Raw genomic sequence first — 20,871 nt, 5'->3', positions numbered from 1 at the left:
AAGAAATGTAAAGCTTCAACATTGCAACTTTGCAGAAACCTACAGTGCCAACATTTATTCTGGGGATTGTGTTGACGATGCAACGCCGGGGAACAAATGAAATATCCGTGCAGTTGTTGAGATGTTTGAGTCTGGATAAAAATGGTGGACCGGCAATAAGAGGGTTAAAAAAGCACGGTTAAAAAAAAAAAAGTCTATTCCAAACACTGGGATGTGGCCACGGTCAAGAAAACTGGAAACTGTCTCTGGAAAAGAAACTGTGAAGTTAATTGTGAAGACAGGCTGATGACAACAAACAACAGAGAGTCAACAACGTCATTTAAATGAACAAAGCAAAAAAATAAATGAAACAAGTTATCTTATTTCTATTAACCGTGTGTAGTTAAGTTCTTGCTGCGTTCATGTTGATGTAATAAAGCACCGAGCTCTTGGAGACACTGAGGAAGCGGGCCATGGGAGGAGGATCTTTTTGTCAGTCTGCTATTTGAACTCAATTTCAAAAAGTTCTCGTTCATTAAAAAGCACTCGATGACGTATTATAATGAAGCTGAGTTCTTGACACCGACTCTGCACTCAACCCGCGCTAAATTGCAGCTTGGAGGGCTTTATATGTGTGTAAAAACCTGAGTCAGTACCTTCAAGGCCAACTCCAGCGTGTGGGAATGTGATTATGTGTGTGTTTTTGCCATCTTACGCTACGATTGCAGATGTGTGTTCAGAAATCTGCTCTTCCTTCGCCTCGGGGGCAGCTCAGTTTGTACTGGTGAACGCTGTCCTCAATCCGCAGTCGTTAAATGAAGAAGATCCTGTTCCACCCCCTCATCTGTGATGTCACAGCGATGTACGCTGAAGCTCCACAGAGACTCCAACGAGGCAACGTGACAGTGGAGCTGCAGGAGGTGAGTCTCTTCAAGATGTGGACACACACTTCTTCTTCTGAATACTGAACGGGAAATAAAGCTTAATTAAAGCATCACTTATATATATTTTTTGTATCGACAACCGATCTAATGACTGTATACTGTGAGAAGGGCTGCTCACAGCGATGAAACGACAGACAGTCATCAGCTCTGCAGCTCTGCGAGTCACATGTAGAGCGTCTAACAACTCAAGAGCACCATATTTTTTCACGCCATTGGTGGAGACCAAACCAGAGCAAAAAGAGAATGAATATTAGGTTTATATTCAACAGGTGGGACAGAAACGTGGCCTCAAAGTCATGCTGCTGTCGCTCTGTGTCTGCTGACGATTGTTCGTTAACAAGTTCATAAGAAGACGCAGTGTCAGGCTCTGCATTTGTCAGATTGTTGTGGACTTATACTGCCCTCTGGTGGTAAAAAATAAAAATAAATGTAACTCTAGTGTGCTTGAAACAAACTAGCTCACACAAAGTGTCATCTAACCACGTCTAAAGTCAATTTACCTGTTCCTAAGTCGCACTCAGAGGACTTTCAGACAGTCTCTCCTCAGAGGCTTCAGGTTTTGTAACAGTAAATTACGGTAATAGCTGTGTGAGTGAGTCTGAAAGAGGAGCTCTAATCCAGCGTACTGTCTCACTTCTGGCCACTCGCTGTGTGCTGTGATTGTGCTTGTCAGATGTGCAATTGTCAGACACAGTCTCTCCAGTTCTGACACCGGAAAGGTGGCGGAGGTTTCAGATGCTGTTCGAACCATCTGACGATCACTTTGTCTGAAGCACACTGGCTCGCCTGCCGGTCCCAAATGCTTTATAACGACATGGAATATAAAATAATTAAAGAGGGCACGCTTTGAAAACACTGGCGCTCCAGCTTGCCAAAAGTTACCAAAGTTTTACATGATTCTGTTGTGTTCGATCCCAAACAGGTAAAGTTGCACACATCTGTGGCAGGCCGATGAAGCTGAAATTAACGGTTCATGTCCGGTTCATGTCCGCAGGATGTAATAAGCGTGTGAATGATCAGAGCGGTGCGAGGCCAGTGTGGGGATGTGACAGGGTCAGGAGCCGGTTAACACATCAACAGCAGCAGGTGATAACAATGGGACAACAAGCTAACATGCCATCTAGTGGTAACACACATAGCATGTGCGTATGAGTGATTCAAAAGCAAGCAGTGCACATCTCCTGCCTGAATGACTTCAAAACAGGAACTGCATATCTCGTTGCCTCTCACTTTTTTACCTTCAGATCATTCTGACCTTCTCCGTGTGGCTGACTCACATTCTTTCAATAACAACTGAAAGAGGGATTAGTCATGTAGCTTCCTGTTACTAAAGTCAGTTTAGCTCAGAGATTTAACACATCGTTAAATATTAAAATGCTCAACATTTGAAGTACCCTAGTTGCTTATAAGAAGTTCATTCAACCTTCCCAGAGGCCATCAAAACTTGTACTCGCAGCCAAGTAAAGACACAAAAATTATACATTAAGTTGAGTGACTTCAACTTAATGTATTTCAGAACACTTCTAGCCAATTAAAATAAAGAAAGAAAGAAATACTGACGGGCCAAAACTTGGATTTAAGGCAGACAGCTGTGTCCCAATTAAGGGCCGTCTTCTGCACGCAGCCCAATTATCGATGGACAAACAAAGTCATTTTTCTTTAATCAGTGTCCACAGCAGGTAATCTGAACTCCAGAGTTTGCATCAATTTAATTTATATTTTAAGTGACAGCGTTGGGAATTTGCCTCTGTGACAACTTAATTAACAATACAAACAGGAGAGCTGTTGCACGTAACACAAGGTCAACGGTGCCTCGCTCTTATCACAGGGGAGCAGTCGAGGACGTTCAGCGTGGTGTCGTCTGTCGCCGACGTGCCGCCCTGTGGTTTTACACTCACCTGTCGTTCATCACACGACACACTGCTTTTTGCTCTTTGCTTCAAGCGAGTGCCGATATGCAGCATCAGACATAATGACACAGACTAGGAACACAACTGTTCACAACAAGTGAACAGTTTTACAGTTTAGTTTAATCACTTTTCCTGCAGACACAGTGCACGGGAACACAGACAGCCATGGTCCACCCACACAGGTGTTCTCACTCACTGTACTTTGCCTGATTAGCCCTCTTCTCAGCACTGTGTGGGCATCAACAGACGGACAGTTTGACATCCTCCTGACACAACTTCTATCTCTTGTTGCATTTGTTTGAGGGCGGAAAAACTTGCATATTACTGCTACATAGCTCCGGCTCACTTTGACCTGAGCAGAGGTCTAATTAGAGCGACTCAAAACAGCAGCCGGCGTCTTTAAAGGAGCGCTGTGCAGATTTGGGGAAGACATTTTTATCAGAAGAGAAAGATCTTCAGTGACTTACGCCTGAACAAACTCAATAAACTCTCTTTGTTTCCCTAACTGAATAAACAAACTGACCTTAAAGGACAACACAATTTCATACTGTTCACCTTTCTGGACCTTATTTTCCTCTGAGAACATCTTGTTTATTCAGTTATGAATAGAAAAACAGTCTTAGTTTGTATTATTGCCTCATTAATATTCATCTGTAACCACTTTTGCATGTCTTTGAACCCTGGGAGGAAGCCAGAGGCACAGAGTGAACACTGAAAGGTCCTGCCCCGGCCGGGACTTGAACCCAGGACCTTCTTTGTTATTTGCTGCCAGCAAGAAGCACTTGCGACAGCACCGCCCACTGTGCCATCATACTTCCCTTAACAAGCTTCATGATCCCACATCGTCTGACAGCATCACATATATTTTGTATCGCCTTGTTCAATACGACGCATTCATCATTAAATATTTCCCCAGAACTTCTCCCTGACACGTTTGCTGTCTTTGAGAATCTGCACCAGAACTTTTTAAAAGAACAGAAGCTGTGTGGGTTTGGCAGTACAGAATGAGTTATCGTCCATCCCACCACAGCTGCAACACCTGGATATGAACTTAAATATGTGTACTCGTGCACTTATTGGTTCGTTTTCTATGTAGCCTGTCTATACACACATGAGCTTATAAGGGCAGAGATGACGTTATAAAAGATGACAACAGCACCCAGACGTATGAGGGTAAATTGCCTTGGAAATAGGCCGGAAATGTTTTGTCTTGATAAAAAAAAAAGAAAAACAATGAACTGAAAATGAACTCAAGAGAGATGATTGCATGCACTGAGTGGAGGACAGAATAGTAAGGGACAAGCAGAGAGGGACAGCAGGCTAAATGAGACGAAATAGAGAGTGCAGAGATGGAGAGACAGCAGGGGTGACACACAGGCAAAGACAGAGAGACACAGAGAAAGAGTGGTAGAGAGAGAGAGAGAGAGAGGGGAGGAGAGGGGTGACTGGACTCTGTTAGTTAGCAGAGCGCGTGAGGGTGAGAGAGAGAGCGAGAGAGAGGGAGAGAGAGGGAGAGAGAGGGGAGAGAGACCATTGGTGCCGCAGCGGGACCGACTGTCACACGGACTGTGAGCGGGGTCGTTACCGGAGAGAGCAGCCGCTGCTCGCCGTTTACCGAGAGACACACCGGGGGACAGCAGGAGCAGAAGAACTGAAGAAGAAGAGAAGAAGAAGAAGAAGAAGAAGAAGAAGAAGACACAGGGGGGATCGTTATATTTGCCGTGGCTGCTGTCGCCTGCGTGTCACCACCTCCACCGGACAGGATCTACTCTCTTCATCATCATCACCATCACTCCTCTTCATCATCCCTCCTCATCATCACCACCCTCATCCTCCTCATCCACCAGACCTCTCCTCCACTTCCTCGCCTCCTTCATCACCATGCCGGGCTGGCGGAGGAACCTCACTTTCTGTCTGCAGCGGATGCACGAGGAAGGTAGGAGGGCAAAACAATTTTCATGTGCGCTCCTTGGTTTTTGCGCCAGCACGTGCGTTGCGTGCCTGCGCCTTGTTGTGTTTTTTTTTCTTCACGCGGACGTTGTGTGTTTGTTTTGCTGCTTAGATTTGTGTTGCGATGTGAGCAGCTTGTTTTCTGGAGACACTTTGACTCTTTCCAGTTTCCGCTTCGTGTGTTTGGGGAGTTTTCTGGATCACTGGAAGTGTGTGTGCAGGCGCGCGTGTTGTTTTGGCGCATGTGTTCAGTGTGCTGATTGAGAAGCACCTGCAGCTTCGGTAATTGTTTGTGTGCGTGTGTGTGTGTGCGTGCGTGCGTGTGTGTGTGTGTGTGTGTGTGCATGGACACGCTTGGTCTGTTGAACCGCGCACTGTGCGCACACGTGTCACCACGGGTTTGTTCCGCCGTTTCAGCAGAGATTGCGCGAGGCTACTGATGCTGGCAGGTCAGGGTGCGTGTGCGTATTTGCGCGCGCGCGTGCGTGTGTGTGTGAGAGAGAGAGGGATAGCGAGAGAACAAGAGAGGGAGAGAGGCTGCGTGTTGGTCCTGCAGCATGAACGCAGGAGGAGGCAGACAGTGATGATGTTGGTCAGCTACAGTGTGCACGTGCGTGCGCGATAGTGCGCATATGCGAATGTGTGCAGCTGAGAAAGTGTCGCATGTGAAACAGAGACTGAATGGTGTTGACACGGTGTGGATGAGAGACAGAGAGTTTCTGTTGTTCCGGGAGCTGTGTGTTGCTCTGGGTTGAGGTCATGTGTGAGCACAAAGTTGAAGAATATTTTTTATATTAGCTGTTAGCTGCAATTATTATTTTCTGTTTTAAGAGGAAAAAAAAAACATTAATTGTGTTTCATTATCAATATCTACACATTCATACATGAAGATGAGATAAAATGATCACTAATGGCAGGAGTGTCCACCTTTTTTTCCCTTGGAGGGCCAAAACTGAAACTTAATGATGGACCATGGGCCGAGAGCAGGCACCTATATGTATTGTAATGTATTGTTAAGATGCAAAATGGAAACTGTACGGAAGCCAAGAGAGGCACAAATTCTGGAAGACAAAAAAAATGTGGGTAATTGAAGTCTGACCTTAATTGCTTTCGCTCGTGTGTTTATGACCTACGAACACATTAATGGGATAATCTTTTTCTAAATTCTTATTTTTCCCTTCAGGGCTTCCATACTTGGACCCCAAGTGAACGTAATTGGCCGACTCCTGCACAAAGTGTCACTCTGCCCACAGTGCTCAGAAGATGGATAATGATTAATAATAACTAGGTATCCTTAAAGAGCATTTCTCACAATAACCTACAAAAATCATGTGAAAATCTGGTTTTAACAATATTTTAAATATATATATAATTAGTGACAAACCTTTAATTGCTTAAAGGATAGATTCACAATTTTTGAAGGCCCATATGTATATTGAGACACATTTTGTTCATTCCTCTGGTTCATACTGGCCATTAACACATCTGTTCCCAAAGTCCAGTCCTTATTCTGACCAAAAACACATTTTCCAACTGTATCTGAAGTTAACACAAGACTTCAGCATGCTTACTTAGACCGATCAAATGAGTATCTTCTGAGGGTTCAGCATGTTTAGTTTGAGAAGTCCCTCTTTGTGTTACCGTCCCTCCACTGCAGCTCGGTGAGGAGACGCTGTCCAGGGAAACACAATAACACAGACGGTGAACGTATTCTTGAAAGAGAATCTCTTGTAAGCAAAAGCTCATTTGCATTTTAACTTTCCATGTTTCTTTTCACATTTTGTAGCCTCAAGCGGAAGTTTGTCTGAGCTGTGCTAATAACTGAGCGACTGTGATTAAATTCTTCCCGCAGCTGAAAACAACTTGAAAGAGTGCGGCACTGACTTAAGGTCTGAGTAGCTGAATCCTTGAAAATGAGCAGCGCATTGTTACCAACTATATGTGTACACGTAACCACCACGCATTCGGATGTGTAGCAGAGTGCCTGTTTGTGGACACTACTCTCAGTCGGGGGATGTTTTTCATGGTCTGAGCTCGGCCTCTTTGTGGAGACATAACAAAGCCCCTGTGCACAAATCCAGGTCTGTAAAGAAGTGGTTTTCTGAGCTTGGTGTGGAAGCACTGGCCTGCATAGAGCTCCGACCTCAACCCCATCCAACATCTTTAGGATGAACTAGAAAAGCTGAGTGCGAGCCAGACCAGCATCAGTGACCAGCCTCATTAAAGCTCTGGCTGAATGGGAGCAAAATCCTTGCAGCCAAAATCTGGTGGAAGAGCCAGAAGAGTGGAGGCTTTTATACCAGCAGATTAATCATTTTTGGAATGAGACACATGACAATCGCAACAGAGAAGTAATGTTTGGATGTGCACATGTTGCCCATGCAGTGTAAATGATCTACTATCTACTATCCTGTGGGATCTGGCATTGGGATTTGGCAGTGGATCCTCTGGGTCCTCCATGGATCGGACTTGTTCAGACGTGTCCCACAGAGGCTCTACCAGATTGGGATCTTGGGAATTACAGGGCCAAGTCGACACATTGGGCTCTCTGTCATGTTCTGCGGGTCATTTCTGAGCAGTTTTTGTGTAGTAGCAGAATGTAGTCGTACTGGGGCGAGTGCCGTTGCTGTGAGGTTGTGTACTTGGTCTACGGTGGTGTTTGGATGGCTGGTGTGTGTCAGGTGGCGTCCACACGGATGCCAGGACCCACAGGTTCACAGCAGAACAATGCATTTAACAAGATGATCAATGATTCTTACTTTGTGTGGTTTTTATTTTGTGGCTGATCGGTGTATATATATTCCTGAACAGACTTCATACAAGAATGTATTCATTTCAGATCTCCCAATTATTAATCCAGCCATCAAGAGCAACAGCTACTTTCAAAACCATTGCAACAGCCATGAAACCTAGTTGGAAAGCACTTCAGATTGCAACAATTCAAACACATAGCTTCCCACGGCACACCCATATGGAACAATGGTCAAAAACATGCAGAATCCTGAAGAAAGACGACGTTTCAGTTTCTAAACGGGAACAAGATCTCACTCTCTGTTCCAAACTGCTGTCTGGACCGATAAGTGTGATATAAACCTTTACTAGGCCTCTAACATACACCACATACGGTGTTTTAGGCTTTTTAAAATGGGACTCAAGGAACCAGACATGCCCACACTGCTCACAAAACTCAGCAGACGCTCACCTGCATGCCACCCAGTGCTTTGCAGCTATTAATCACTTTTGGTAGCAAGTCACTGATCAACTGACGCACACGCTGGGCTGCTGCATCCGTCTCACCCTGCAGTGCTTCATACAGGTGATTGATCGCTTCCACAATTCTCCTCCCCACAATAGTGATCGCCCAAAACACATGTAGACTGGACCTTGACAGCCATCTTAACTCTAATTAGAAACCAATCTTTGTCCCGCCCTATTTCAGCTTACCTTCACCTCCTAAAAGAATCCCTCTCATAAAGCTGTCAGGTATTTGTTCCGTTGTGTTCCCTGCCGACGGTTGTATTGTGCATCACCTATAAAAAGTCATTTGTTCCATCACTGTTGTGTACTAGCAGACCATGTACCCTATAACCCTGTGAGGATGTTTATCTCCTGATAGAAAATCCTCTGCATGTTTACTTAATCTGTGTGTGTGTGTGTGTGTGTGTGTGAGAGGTAGCGCACGGCTAAGTGGGAATAGGTGTGTCGGCGCAGAGTTTGTGTGCATCAGGGGGAAAGGCTATATTTATGTGTGTGCGACTAAGTGGAAATGGTGTTTGCCCAAGATGAGTGTGTGTGTGACAGAGAGAGATGGGGCGAGCAAGAATGATGTTTGTTTATGATGTGTGTTTGTGTGTGTGAGAGGAGAGAGAGCGAGAGGGGCGAGACACGGAGAGAGAGAGAGAGATGGTGAGAGAATTGCGTTTGCTCATGGTGTGTGAGGAAGTGGGCGAGATACAGCTTTTATAAATTAGTATGCTGGATACGCAGTGACCCTGCTGTCCAATGATAACTGCCTTATGGACCTATGAATGGCTGTATGAGCACCCTAATTGAACCAGTCCTTCATTTTTAATGGGAGGGTCTGGTTAAAATCTGTGTGACGGAGGTGAGTACATCCTCTGCTTTATCAAGTGCCTTATGGCCGGCCGTTCTCACTCCCAACGCTTCAGATACAACAGCCTGGTCAGTGGCCCTCTGCATCTAAGGTTGATGCTGTCGCTTCTTGAAGTGCTCCTCTTCTGCAGGAGTAAAGAAACCGAGAAGAATCTGAGTCACTGGGTGGGTGCTTGTGTGGGTCGTAGGGTTAAGGTTCAAGTCAAGAGTGATTTTTTTTGTGTGTAAATTTACGTAAGATAAGTAAGTTAACGCACGTGAGTCAGTTAAGTTACTTCAATGACTTAATGTAGTTATTTTAAAGGGACAATCCGTAAGAAATTTGGTGCGGCGAGCCCCGCAGTCTGCACCGCTAACTGCACCGCTGTCGGAGCTCACTAGCTAACAGCAGCTACAATTAGCAGCAGTCTGAGGTTACCCTGGCGATCTGCTGCTCTATATTCATTGCATCTTTAACCCAAAGTATGATCCTCCCCCGACCTGAACCAAGCAGTTTTGGTTCCTAAACCTAACACCAAACTGTGACTTTTTGACAGCGGTAGTTTTATTCCAAAAGTCATAATATGTCATATAATGTGAGCTGTTTGTCATCACACTTTATTTTGAAAGTCTAAGCAGATATTGTATATTATGTATTGTTGCTAGCTTGACCATGAAGCCTTTATTTTTAAAGTCTCAACAGACGTAGCGCATAACGTATTATTGCTTATTTGACCGTGGAGCCCTTCACATGCAAAACTGGCGCTAGAGGGGCACGTAGAGCGTCGTAGTCTGAATCTTAAGGCCACTGACCGAGCTGCTGAATTTGATGAATTGGGAGTGAGAATGTGTTTCTGCAGCTGCTCTTAAGCCAGGTACTAAACTCTCCGCTGCGCCAGTGGAGCTGCTCAGTGGCAGAAGAGTGCATCATTACTTCAAGGTTAGAGTCGTACACAATGCAACACTGATTGGCAGTAAACACCATAATGTAACCCATCAGTAAAGCTTCCCTTCCTCAAGTAAATAAATCAAGCTGTGGAAAAAGAACCGGATCAACCTGGTTCTGTTTGATAAAGAACAGGACAAACCTTCAAAGGAAATACACAAGAAGAGGCAGAATGAAAAACATAGGTAGAGATATTGACCTTTTTTTACACCAAAATTTTGGCCTATAGGTAAACCTGCTTGAAATAGGCAATTGACTCATTTACCAGGATACAAGTTTGCCTTTATTTTGTATCGCGGTCAATGTCTTGAATGTTTAGAAAGCAGTAGAAAGCAGCACGAAGGCCAGTTGTTACAGTGGCTCCATTTATACATCTTTTATTTCAGCCTCTCCTTCAAACTCAATGCCGACTGAATGATGTTTGAGTGCTGCTTTAACACATGAATGGAAAACTATTAAAGAGTAGCCTCAGAGTATCGTCCCGAAAAATAGCGTGTCCGCCTGAGTGTCAGGTTTCCATCGCTGCCAATCGGAGCTGGTGCCAATACATTTCTGTGACTACTGCAGGGTCATCTGACCCGGGGATGAATGTTGATCGTACCCATTTACACTAAAGACGGAGCCGTGTGTTGGTGGGGTTTCTGTCCAGTATGAAGTAGGGCTGCAACTAACAATTGTTTTAATTGTTGATTAATCTGTAGATTATTTTCTAACTCACTTGATTAGTTGAGTTGTGGCAGAACAGTGTGTTTAAGTAAAATAAGAAACACAACTACCTCACAAACCAAATGTGAAAATAGTAACGTAGAGTTGAGGAGTGGAACGGAGAGCTGGACTAACAATTCACCAGATAGACGGAGAGATAAATAATACAACGTTGATGGAAAAGAAGAAAAGTCTGTACTTGTGTATATAATCATGTTGCTTTGTATGTGTGCGTGTGCCCACACTTAAAAGGAAATGATAGCCAATGCATTTATAAGTAGCTTCACCGCCGTCGTGTAACAACTGTTTGATTCGAACATCTCATCCTCCTGTTGAAGGACAGGTTATGGACGAGCAAGCGTGTAACTGTGTGTCTCTGTGTGCAACACATCCATCTTGAAGACGATGTGGGGAAACTTAAGGGTACAAAAAATAATGGCCTTCATGATTTGCATGAGCGACGGGGAGAAAGAGAGGAGGGAGAGAGAATGAGAGGGGACAAAAAGGCAAAATGAAGAGCGAGGCTGAGTGATAGAGACCTGAGAGCGAGCGAGAGAGAGTCATGAGAGAGAAACAGATAAAAAGAGAGGGGAGTGTGAAGGAGAAAGATAGAAGGGCCTGGTTTGTAGTCCTTATCAGTTGAAGGAAGAGATCCCATTAATCAGGAGACTAGAAGATCAAATAATGTGCTGGTTAGTGGAGAGCAAGGCTGCGATTGTATGTGTGGGTGTGTGTTATAAACTGTGTGTGTGTGTGTGTGTGTGTGTGTGTGTGTGTGTGTGTGCGATTTAGCTCCAACCCCAAAAACCCCTTTTAATAAGGCTTAGTTGTGTTATCGCTGATGGACGGGGAGGGGGAGCGAGAAGACAAGAAGAGGAGGAGAGGAGGAGGTCAGAGGAGGAGACAGGAGAGAATAAGGAAAGGAAATGCATGAGTCAGAGGGCAGAACACGGCGCTGAAGGTGCTGCGGGCCACGTTTAACTTCAGTGAATCATTAGCGTGTTTATTTATAGGTATTAGTATAATTACCAAATGAGACTATCAGTGAGACATTAAGCAGTGTCTGCTGAGGGATTTTCTCGCTTAAGTATATATTAACATCCATGACTGAGGTGACATTATTCACCAGTCGTTTATCAATTATTATTCTGGGAGGAAGTGACACCATAGAAATGTTAATAATGGATGGCCGTGTCAGTTAATCACGAGGCTGACAGGTCGATTTCCGGCTGTCCACACATCAAAAACACACAAAACACTGAGCTCCTTCCAGCGCCTTGAACGGTAGCTCGCTGCCATCGGTGTGTGAATGTGCGTGTGAATGAGAGGCACATTTCGGGCTGCAATTTACAATTATATTCATTATCGATCGCCAATTTTACAAATAATCAACGTGAAGTGTGAAGTCTGTTTAATATGTCCAAAAATATATGGTCTTTAAGTTGCTTCTTCTGTAGGTGTGATACATCGATCCGGATCAATATATCGATTCAGTGGTCAACGATCCAATAGCATCGCTGCAAAGTAAAAACATCAATTCATATTGCCGCCATCGTTAAGATACGCCTTTATTTTGAAATTCCCGCATGTCTTTGTCACCATTTCCATTCATATGCAGCTCCTTTCTAAACAGCGCTTTCTTTTTTATTATAAAGAATAGATTGTTTTCCGTTTTTCACTGTCGAGTTCAGTTAAAAAAATTGTCAAATCATATTTTAGTTGCTGTTTGTGATTTGATATAAGTGTAATTGATTGTGTTAAATGGGCATATGATGTCAAATCAAATATCGTATCGTCCAAAGAATATAAGGGGAATATAAGAATATAATATCTTATCGATCTGCAACAGCTGGTCACCCACGTACCAGAAAGTCTGATGGAAAGGTAACAACAATCATGAGAATCAGTTTTGCTTGGTAAGTATATTAATCATTAATGGTTCATTAATATGCTACAAATTGTTTTCATAGTTTTTCCCAGTGGGTTAGGGTACATTTTGAAAAGCGTTGTATGTCTGCATCTGGCAGTGGGCCATCTTGCTAAGAGCAGGCATAATGAAATGTCTACAGGAGAGACTTGATCTTCTCTGCTATAAAATCTATGTGCATGTATCGGCGTCGGCAGTTGGAAAAAATGAGTTGGCGTACATGAGTTGTCAGCAAAATCGTTTATCCCTAATGTTTGTGGTTCGGGGCCGGAGCTGCACAGAGATTCAGTAGTTCATCCCACAGTCCAGTGACATGTTATTGTTAAGTTCCTCTGACTTCTACAAAGGTGTGAGTGAGAGCATGAATGGTTGTTTGTGCCCGTGTCAGACCTGGACTGGCGACCTATCCAGGCTGTTCACTCACTGACGGCCGGGATCGACTCCAGCCCCTTCAAAGGATACGTGGGGATTGCGAATGAATGGATGGATATTGGACTGTTGGTTGGACAAAACAAGCTACATAGAGATTGCATTTGACTGTGCCTTTCTCAGTATTGTCTGCTGTTTATTGAAAGGATGAATCGATAACAGTATTCAGAGAAAAACAACAGATTAATCAATTGTGTAAAAAATTGCGTGTTTCAGCCCGAAAGAGCACTGTACACTACAATGCCCCTAAGCCCCATTGTTGACAGTGGAAAAGATGCCCTTGACTTCAATGATCCATTTTTTTTTCAATGCAGTTACTCGTCGTGTGTTAAGGTGATTCATCTAAGTGTAATTCCCATCCAAGCCCTGAAATTGCTCTGTCAATCTGTCAAAGATATCTGCCCTCCTACTGAACGATTCTGTAACGCTTGTGTCTGACAGACAGCTCTCATTTGTTGGCAGCAATCATACCTTACAACAATCAATTTTCCAACGATATATCGATGTCTGAAAATGCCACATGCAGCACCTCAGGCTTATAGGTCACACGATGGCAGCAGCCGAGATACGTCCATCACTGATCGATGTTGAAATGTTCTTTAGTAAGACACTGAACTCACAGCTGCTCGCTGATTGTGAAGTGCTCTCCGTGAGAGCCTCGGCTCCGTGCAGGCAAAGAAACATGCAATCAGCGAAGTTATCTGAGCGGCTCAGGGAGGCTTCAAATAATTTGTTTGTGCTTGTTCTTAAGAATCTGAGATCTCAGATGCTGCAGAACAAACACAGACAACATGTTCTCTGATATCGGATAGGCTTGAATGTGAGCGAGCCCGATGATAACGCAAAGTGACACTCAGAACAGAATAAAGTGTGTACGTGTCTGATTATAAACAATCTGTCAGTGATGGAGGATTGTCAAACATCAGAGAGGAGGCAGAGGGTATCTTGTAGGTGCTTGTTTTGTTTGGGTGTGGGTTGTTAAAGATTTGAGATAGCGTGTTGTCGCTCTTCAGTACACTCCTGCAAAGGAGGGTGAAATGGCTTTACAACATTATACCTGTGAAGTGTTTTCCTGTGGAGGAAGAGGCAACACTGAAGCTTGTGACACTGCTACCCTGGGTGTTGCACAGCACTTGGAATTTACATCCCGACAGTATACTTGAAGTGCAAATTGTTTCGAGCTTTAAAACGGTATTCTGCTGATCTGTCACAGGGTGTGAATCCACAGTACGTAATTGATGCCGCTAGGGCTTTCTTACTGAAAACAGTGAAAACAGACAATGTAGTTTGATGATGTTGGGAAGTCGCACGGGATCATGGGAGTTGTTGTTCACAGATCAGTCATGTCTGCTGACTATATCATTGGATCTCTCCCGGAAAGTTATAGTGACATGTGACAGAAAGACACTCACCATTACAATGGTACTCAGTAGAGTGCATACCTCCGCCAAAGCCCAACAGTCCCCTTTTGTATTCACTCATAGATACCAGACAACTAAATATGTCTATTTTTTTTCCATCAAGATCCTGACATTATTCCCTGAAAAATGTATAAGAAACTGTAAAAAGGCCCTATTTTGCAATGTTAAAGAAAGTGAGAAAAACTCTGTCCCTTTATCTGGAACCGCCCAAAAAGTTAAGGGGGTCCATTCTGGGCCGAGACCCATCCTCCATCCAGGTCTCGTCAAAATGCATTCAGTACTTTTTGTGTAATCTTGCTGACAAACCAACCAATCAACAAAATAAAATCAGACACGGGTGAAAATATGGTAGAAGAAAGGGAAGAATTACAGATTTCTCTGGGTTTGAACTTTAAATGAATATTTGAATAAAAAGTAAGTACACAACTCACTCGAGAGACTCGTACTTTTTTTGAATGAACGAGATTTATTGCCATGTGTACAAAAGAGAGTTTGGCGGTCAGACTCCATCGTGATGAAGTGTTTTTTGGGGAGGTGATGAAGCTGTGCGTGGAATAGGTAACCTCCTGATGGAGTCTAGACACTGGTGGTGGTGGGGATGGAGGAAGAAGGATCCTGGACATCTGACGACGGGGGGAGTTGATTCTGGTGAGTTGAACCTAGCCATCGGATGAAGAGCTGGAGGAGGATGGGGTGGAGGAAAGTCGCACGAATGCCTGAAATGACAGCTGACAGCAGAGAGTAGAGCGTTTTTTTAGTTTGACAGCAGAGACATGACTGGCTGATAGTGTTCGAGGCAGAATCTGGTTGGTTATATGGAGAGGGAGTACATGAAACGCCGATGGTCAGGTAAATGGAGGGAGCAGGAAGGGAGCAGAAAAAATTGTCTTCCTAATTGAGCTCCATATCACCATGGTCTAAATATGTTAATGCAGAAATGTAACATTTAATATCTTAAACCAATAAGCCTGGAATCTTAGCAACCATGTCTTATTTCCAGGGATGTAGTATGGGGAGGTGTGTAGCATCGTGGCTTTCCTTCAGCAGATATGTATCAGTTCTTGTTTATGAGTTATGCAATGACGAATCGGCTTTGAGCCGAGCTCCCTGCACTCACACTGCCTCCGAACCAGCGGCGAGTGCAGCTTAGACCGCCTGTCATGTGGAGGTAGCCTCAGGCACATGGTTTCATCCTGTTTGTCCCTGTAGTGTCTCCACACTGAGGCGGCATTTGGAGAGCATATTGTGTCCATGCATTTCCTGGATGTTTGCGGGGGACAGAACACCAGAAGTGATTTGTTCAAATATGTACATGTGTAATTAGTTATCAGTCCGTGAGAGAGAGAGAGAGAGAGAGAGAGAGAGAGAGAGAGGCAGTTTGAAATGAAGAAAGAGCAAAAGGGCAGAGATTTTCTGAATTCTTGTGAAATAGGTCAAATAGGACGATGTGTGAGAGGATAAAGTAAAATGCGCTTTTTCAGTCTGTTTTTTTTTATTCTAGACAATTTTGATTGATCTCTTCTTTCACTGCTCCAGTGAGAACCAGTCCCTGAACCCCATCAGTGTTACTGCCTCAGTCTACCTGATTGATCTGCAGATTACTTCACAGGCACATTACCCAGGTAAACAACAAACAGGTTGTTTGTCAGAGCCTTCCAAAATGACCCATAAGACTGCTGCAAAATGACTGCATTCACATTTTCTGACTCCTGTAGTTATGGTCTCGTTCAGTTCAGGCAGCTTAAACCACTTGGTTAAGTTTCGGAAAAAGATTGTGGCCGTGGTTATGGAGAGCAAGCGACTGCCATCGGTTTGTTGTTAGGAGACGGGGTGCAAACCCTCGTTTCTCATGTGAGAGTCAGCTGTTTGTTAAATAATCCAACCCGACCTCCTCCCCTAAAGGGTTTTTTTGTGACTGTATCACAGTGTCATGCTATTGAGAGAGGCCAGTGCAATTCTGCAAAAGTTGATAGACTTGCAAGAGACACATTCAAGAAGCACTGGTCTGAATCGATGCAACTTGATACCATCTTTCATTTGGCCCTTGCTGCCTTGTAAACTCACACACATCCCACAGTTTATAGTTGAGCCTTTCCATTAAAAAGTTTGTGGCGCCCGAGCCCGAGTCGAGGTAACCCTAATGACATACGCAGCATTATGTTCACAGACTGTAAAGTTGTCCCTCCAGAATACTTTCACAGGGTGAGTAGTACTCCCTTTAACATGTAAAATGACCCAAGTTTTTTGGGATACAACTGGGAAATTTGGTCCCCAGTTGCTTACTTACACTAAGATACATGTCCAGAACAGAAATGTGAACTAAAATAACCGACTTAATGTGTATCATGGAATTTATAAACTTTCTGAAAAGAGTCATATATGCAAGCAAAATAGTCGAGAATATCAAAATTGACCAGCGCATGAAAAAGAAAAATCGGGATTTCACCTAAATAAATAAATAATGCCCATGGTTTTGGTTGCAACCTCAAGATTTTCAGCGGCCCCCATTGGCCCCCCTAAGAAACATTTCTAGGGACGCCCCTGCTATGACCCCACAGTGAAGCTGGATGTCTCTCTCTGAAGAAGAGGGATGATCAGGGTTTCGGGGTTATACTGAAATAAAATAAATAACATACTAGCTTCTAATTAAAAAGAATTTCTGACTTAAGCGACTCCTGTGGGTCACAAATGTCATTACACACGGGGGCATTCAATCTAAAATAATGAAATGTGTCGCCAGTCAGCACCACAGCTATAGAAATTACCATTTTCAGCAATGCAAGTTCCAGTTAATTTCACAGGGCATTTGTTTCACCACAACAGCAGCGTGTCGCAGTGTAGGTTAGTGTATTGACTGAATTGTGAGGTTCAGGGGTTAGAAAGCGAATGTAAGTGACGGGTAATATTTTAGTGTCAAATGTTACACAATGCAGTGTATTATGAGTCCTAATCTTGTTTGTAGTCAGTGTATCTGTGAATTGTAATCTTGTTAATGTGTTTTTTTGTGGACCCTGGAAAAAAAAAGCCGCTACCTTGGCATTTTCTGATGATGGAAAAAAAAGAATGTCCTCACAAAAATAGCACCGGCAACCCGTGTGTGTGTGTTTGTGTGCATGCATGTGTGTGCGTGATGCGTGTTGAAGGCATGTAGCCGTAGGTTAGCAGTGGGCGAGAGCGGTAACGCTGCTTCAGTCATAATAGGATCTGACGATGACTCATGCACAGCGAAAACAACAAACGCTCCTCTCTTCCCTCCTCTCATCTTCTCTTCCTCTTTGCCGTCTCATCTCAGGCTTCCTTTTCTTAGTTCTTTTCCCAGTCTCCTTTGATTCGTTTCTTTTCTTTTTCTGTCTCCTCTCTTTTATCGTCTCTTTCCACCTCCTCCTCTCTCTTCTCGTATCTCATCATGCATCGTTCCCTGTTGCATCCGAACTGTTGGCTGTGTTTCCTGCCTTCTTCCTGTCTCTCTTCTTTCCTCAATTTTTGCAGCTTTCCCCTCCTGTGGCAGCCTTTTTTTTTGCCTTCCTCATACTTCTTCATCCCTTTCCATTTTTTATTACTTCTCTTTTAATCCCCATCTCTTCAATTATTTTTTATTTTCTTCCTTTGCTTTGTTTTTCTTGTCTCTTTCCCCATTAATCTCCTGCCGCTTTACTTTCCTCCCCTCTGCTCTTCAATCTCCTAAAGTAAAACTGGCATAATGTCTAGATGATGCCTCGTTCGCTGCCAAAGTGCCTGATCGAGTCAGCAAATTTGCATCCGCTTATATGTAATGATAAATACAACGATGGATAAACTCTGACCCCGATGTCAGCAGTCCCACTCTGCTCACCTGCAACTCTCCTGCAACAGCCTCGCTGCTGCTGCTTTTCATAGAGCATTTAACAAGCTCAGTCTCCACCTCAGCATCCATCTTCAGTCTAACTTGGAAAGTTATTCTCATCACCCCCTGATCTTGGTTGTGCTGAGCTTGGTGAACAAAGGAATGAAGGATGCACAAGGTCATAGCCTTGTCTGAGACTTGAGTGGTTTTCTTTTCCCCACAGTCGGCATTAAATTTCTGTTTAATGGAATTACAAATGGATGGTGTTTGTCTGTTTTAGACTGATGATCGGACAGAGTCACCGGTTTGTTTCTCTTCATTCACTGTGGCTGACACCAGAGCTGTGAAAATAATAACAATAAGATGCACCGCACTGCAGACCTAGAAGATTCTGCATCTATGCCGAGACAGAGCATAATCAGGGGGCTTGCAGCGCATGTTGACTGTTGATTTTTTGGCCTCGCCTGGACAACAAAGTTGTGAAACTACGTCGCAGCTTTATTGAATTGTGAGTGAGCATAACGCTAACGTTAAGTTAGGAGATAGGACGGAGGGAGCTGGATGTCACTATGTTGTAGCTCAGGAGGTAGAATGGGTCGTCCAGTAATCGGAAGGTAGCTGGTTCAATTCCCGGCCCCCCTGGCTGCACGTCGAAGCATCCTCGAGCAAGATACTGAACTGCATGGCAGCCTTTGCCATCAGTGTATGAATGTGTGTCCATTTACCATTTCCAGTCTTCACAGAATCTTCAGTCACATTTATTCCTCCCCTTGGAAATAGAAGTTTGACAGAAAACTAAGAAGAAAAAATCACAGCACAAAGCCCAGAAATACTCCAGAACTTTCAGAGATATTCAGCCTCCATCAGTGGATGGAGTTAACATTTCATATTGCAGTTTAAATATTACTTTTATGGTTGATACTGATACTGATACCAGTATCTGAATTGCCTCCGATATTGCCAAAAATTCTGGGTCAGGCATCAGTGAACATGCTAATCTGTGCACCGATCCGATGCCACGTGAATTAGTATCCCAGAAAAGGAACCCTGCTTGTGTGCAACTTAACTAGCCAATATCCATAAACGCAAATGACTTGTGTAACTTCAAGCACATTTAAGCAAACTTGCTAGTGATGTCAGTTATTAATGACCGTCGAACTCGATAATACAAGCAAGTTCTTTGACATTCATTCTGTCTGTATATCTTCATGGTTTAAGCTTGAAGGGTTTAAGACGTTGGTGTTGGATAGGTACTTGCTATCGGCTGATCAGAATAGGGAAGAGAGAAATGGTGAGGAACATATTCGTACACTTTTGGCACCAGTTTTCTGTCACTGCTTTTAATGGACACAAACATTATCTTCCTGTTCTTAAAACCGCCTCAGCTCTGATTGGGCGACTCCTTCTCCAACCAAGAGAAACGGCCACCAATGAGCACAGCACTGGACTTACTAGAACCGCTGAACAAATCTGAGGTGTGGAGGTTGATTCAGAGGTGTGGACGCGGGCTTTGGGTCAGTCTCTTTGTGTTCTTACAGTTTACACCGGGCTTTTGTAAAGACAAAGTAGGACATTTCATTGGTTACATCACAATTGATCTAACTCAGACACAGCAGTGACTAACACAATCACGTCTCCTTCCTCCAGCGTCGTTAGGGACAATTATGTAAAGAAAAGTCAATCATCTACTCTTAAACATGTCTGCATCCTAATGTAGTGAACAACAAGCTGTCCAGACTGACTCAGCGCTGCTTACCCGCCTCTTTCCCCACCGGTTGTGTCAGTTAGAATTGTTATATATTCGAGACAGAACCACTGCAGATTGTTTTTCACCTTGCAGACACACACATAGATACTCAAGGATGTAACAGTACAAGTGACCCGCTGTCTCTGTCTCTGCCTCGCTCTTGATTAAAGTCTGTTGTGCTTGTCCTGGGCTGATTGCTTTCTGAGGCACTGTGACTGAGCTACACACCTCAGAGCTTCTTGTAGAAAGAGCAGCTGCAATTTTGTTGATTTGTTTCATGATCCTTGGGCCCCTTGAAACCTATTTGAGTCATATTGTCGAACACATTTGTGTTGGCAAGTTTTCTTTTCTTTATTCCGATAAGAAAAAAATTGTTTTCTGCAGAGGTATGTGGTTTTCTTTTCGCCAAACTGAGATTAGCCCTATCCCCGCGGAGGAGAGATTTATGAGCCTCAGAATGAAATTTTTGTCAGCGTGTGACCCAGAAGGCAGATTTTTAAAAGTGGAGTGAAGCATTGTTCCGTGACGAAAGACTCCTCATCGAGGGGCCTGCTTTTATCGTCCTCTCTCCATTTGTTTTACAGACATTTCAAGTCTTTTGATGGTGCACGCCGAAGCCTGTAGAAGTCCCTCATTTCCCCTTACCGCCAAGGTTATCGACTTATCAATCTCACTGCCTCATCTCTTCTCCGCTGCTTTTGTCTGAGCTGCACCCCCTGTCTCTCCTTTTTCCCTCCTCATTTTGTGCTTTTAGCGTCTTCTCACATCACCGCCCGACTCAATTTAGCGACATTACTCTTATGATTTTTAATGGCTATGCAGTGGAGAGGAACAGAGGAAAATAGGGGGTTTTGGACTAGATTCAGAAACAGGACTTTGGGGTTATGTGGTTACACAGCACAACTGCTTAGCCCTGCAAGGCACCTCTATTAGTGAAACTGTCCTACCTCTCTAACTCCGGAACCACCTTCCTCTCTTTCATTTCCTTCGGTGCTTTA

At 43.9% G+C, this 20,871-nt stretch overlaps 1 protein-coding gene across 2 annotated transcripts in view; it reads left to right on the top strand.

The window, feature by feature from the left end:
• The first annotated feature begins 4,388 nt into the window (after window positions 1-4,388).
• Window positions 4,389-20,871, top strand: part of LOC311254208 (glutamate receptor-interacting protein 2-like) — a 280,081-nt gene continuing 263,598 nt past the window's right edge. For both annotated transcript variants that reach the window (XM_084347848.1, XM_084347844.1), the window contains exon 1: window positions 4,389-4,769. In XM_084347848.1, coding sequence (XP_084203974.1) covers window positions 4,715-4,769 — 55 coding nt within the window. In that variant the 5' untranslated portion in view covers window positions 4,389-4,714. The remainder of the gene's footprint in view (window positions 4,770-20,871) is intronic.

Source organism: Pagrus pagrus, assembly GCF_965226575.1.
Source record: "Pagrus pagrus genome assembly, chromosome: 3".
NCBI classification, from domain to species: Eukaryota; Metazoa; Chordata; class Actinopteri; order Spariformes; family Sparidae; genus Pagrus; species Pagrus pagrus.
This window is presented reverse-complemented; position numbering and strand designations above follow the sequence as displayed.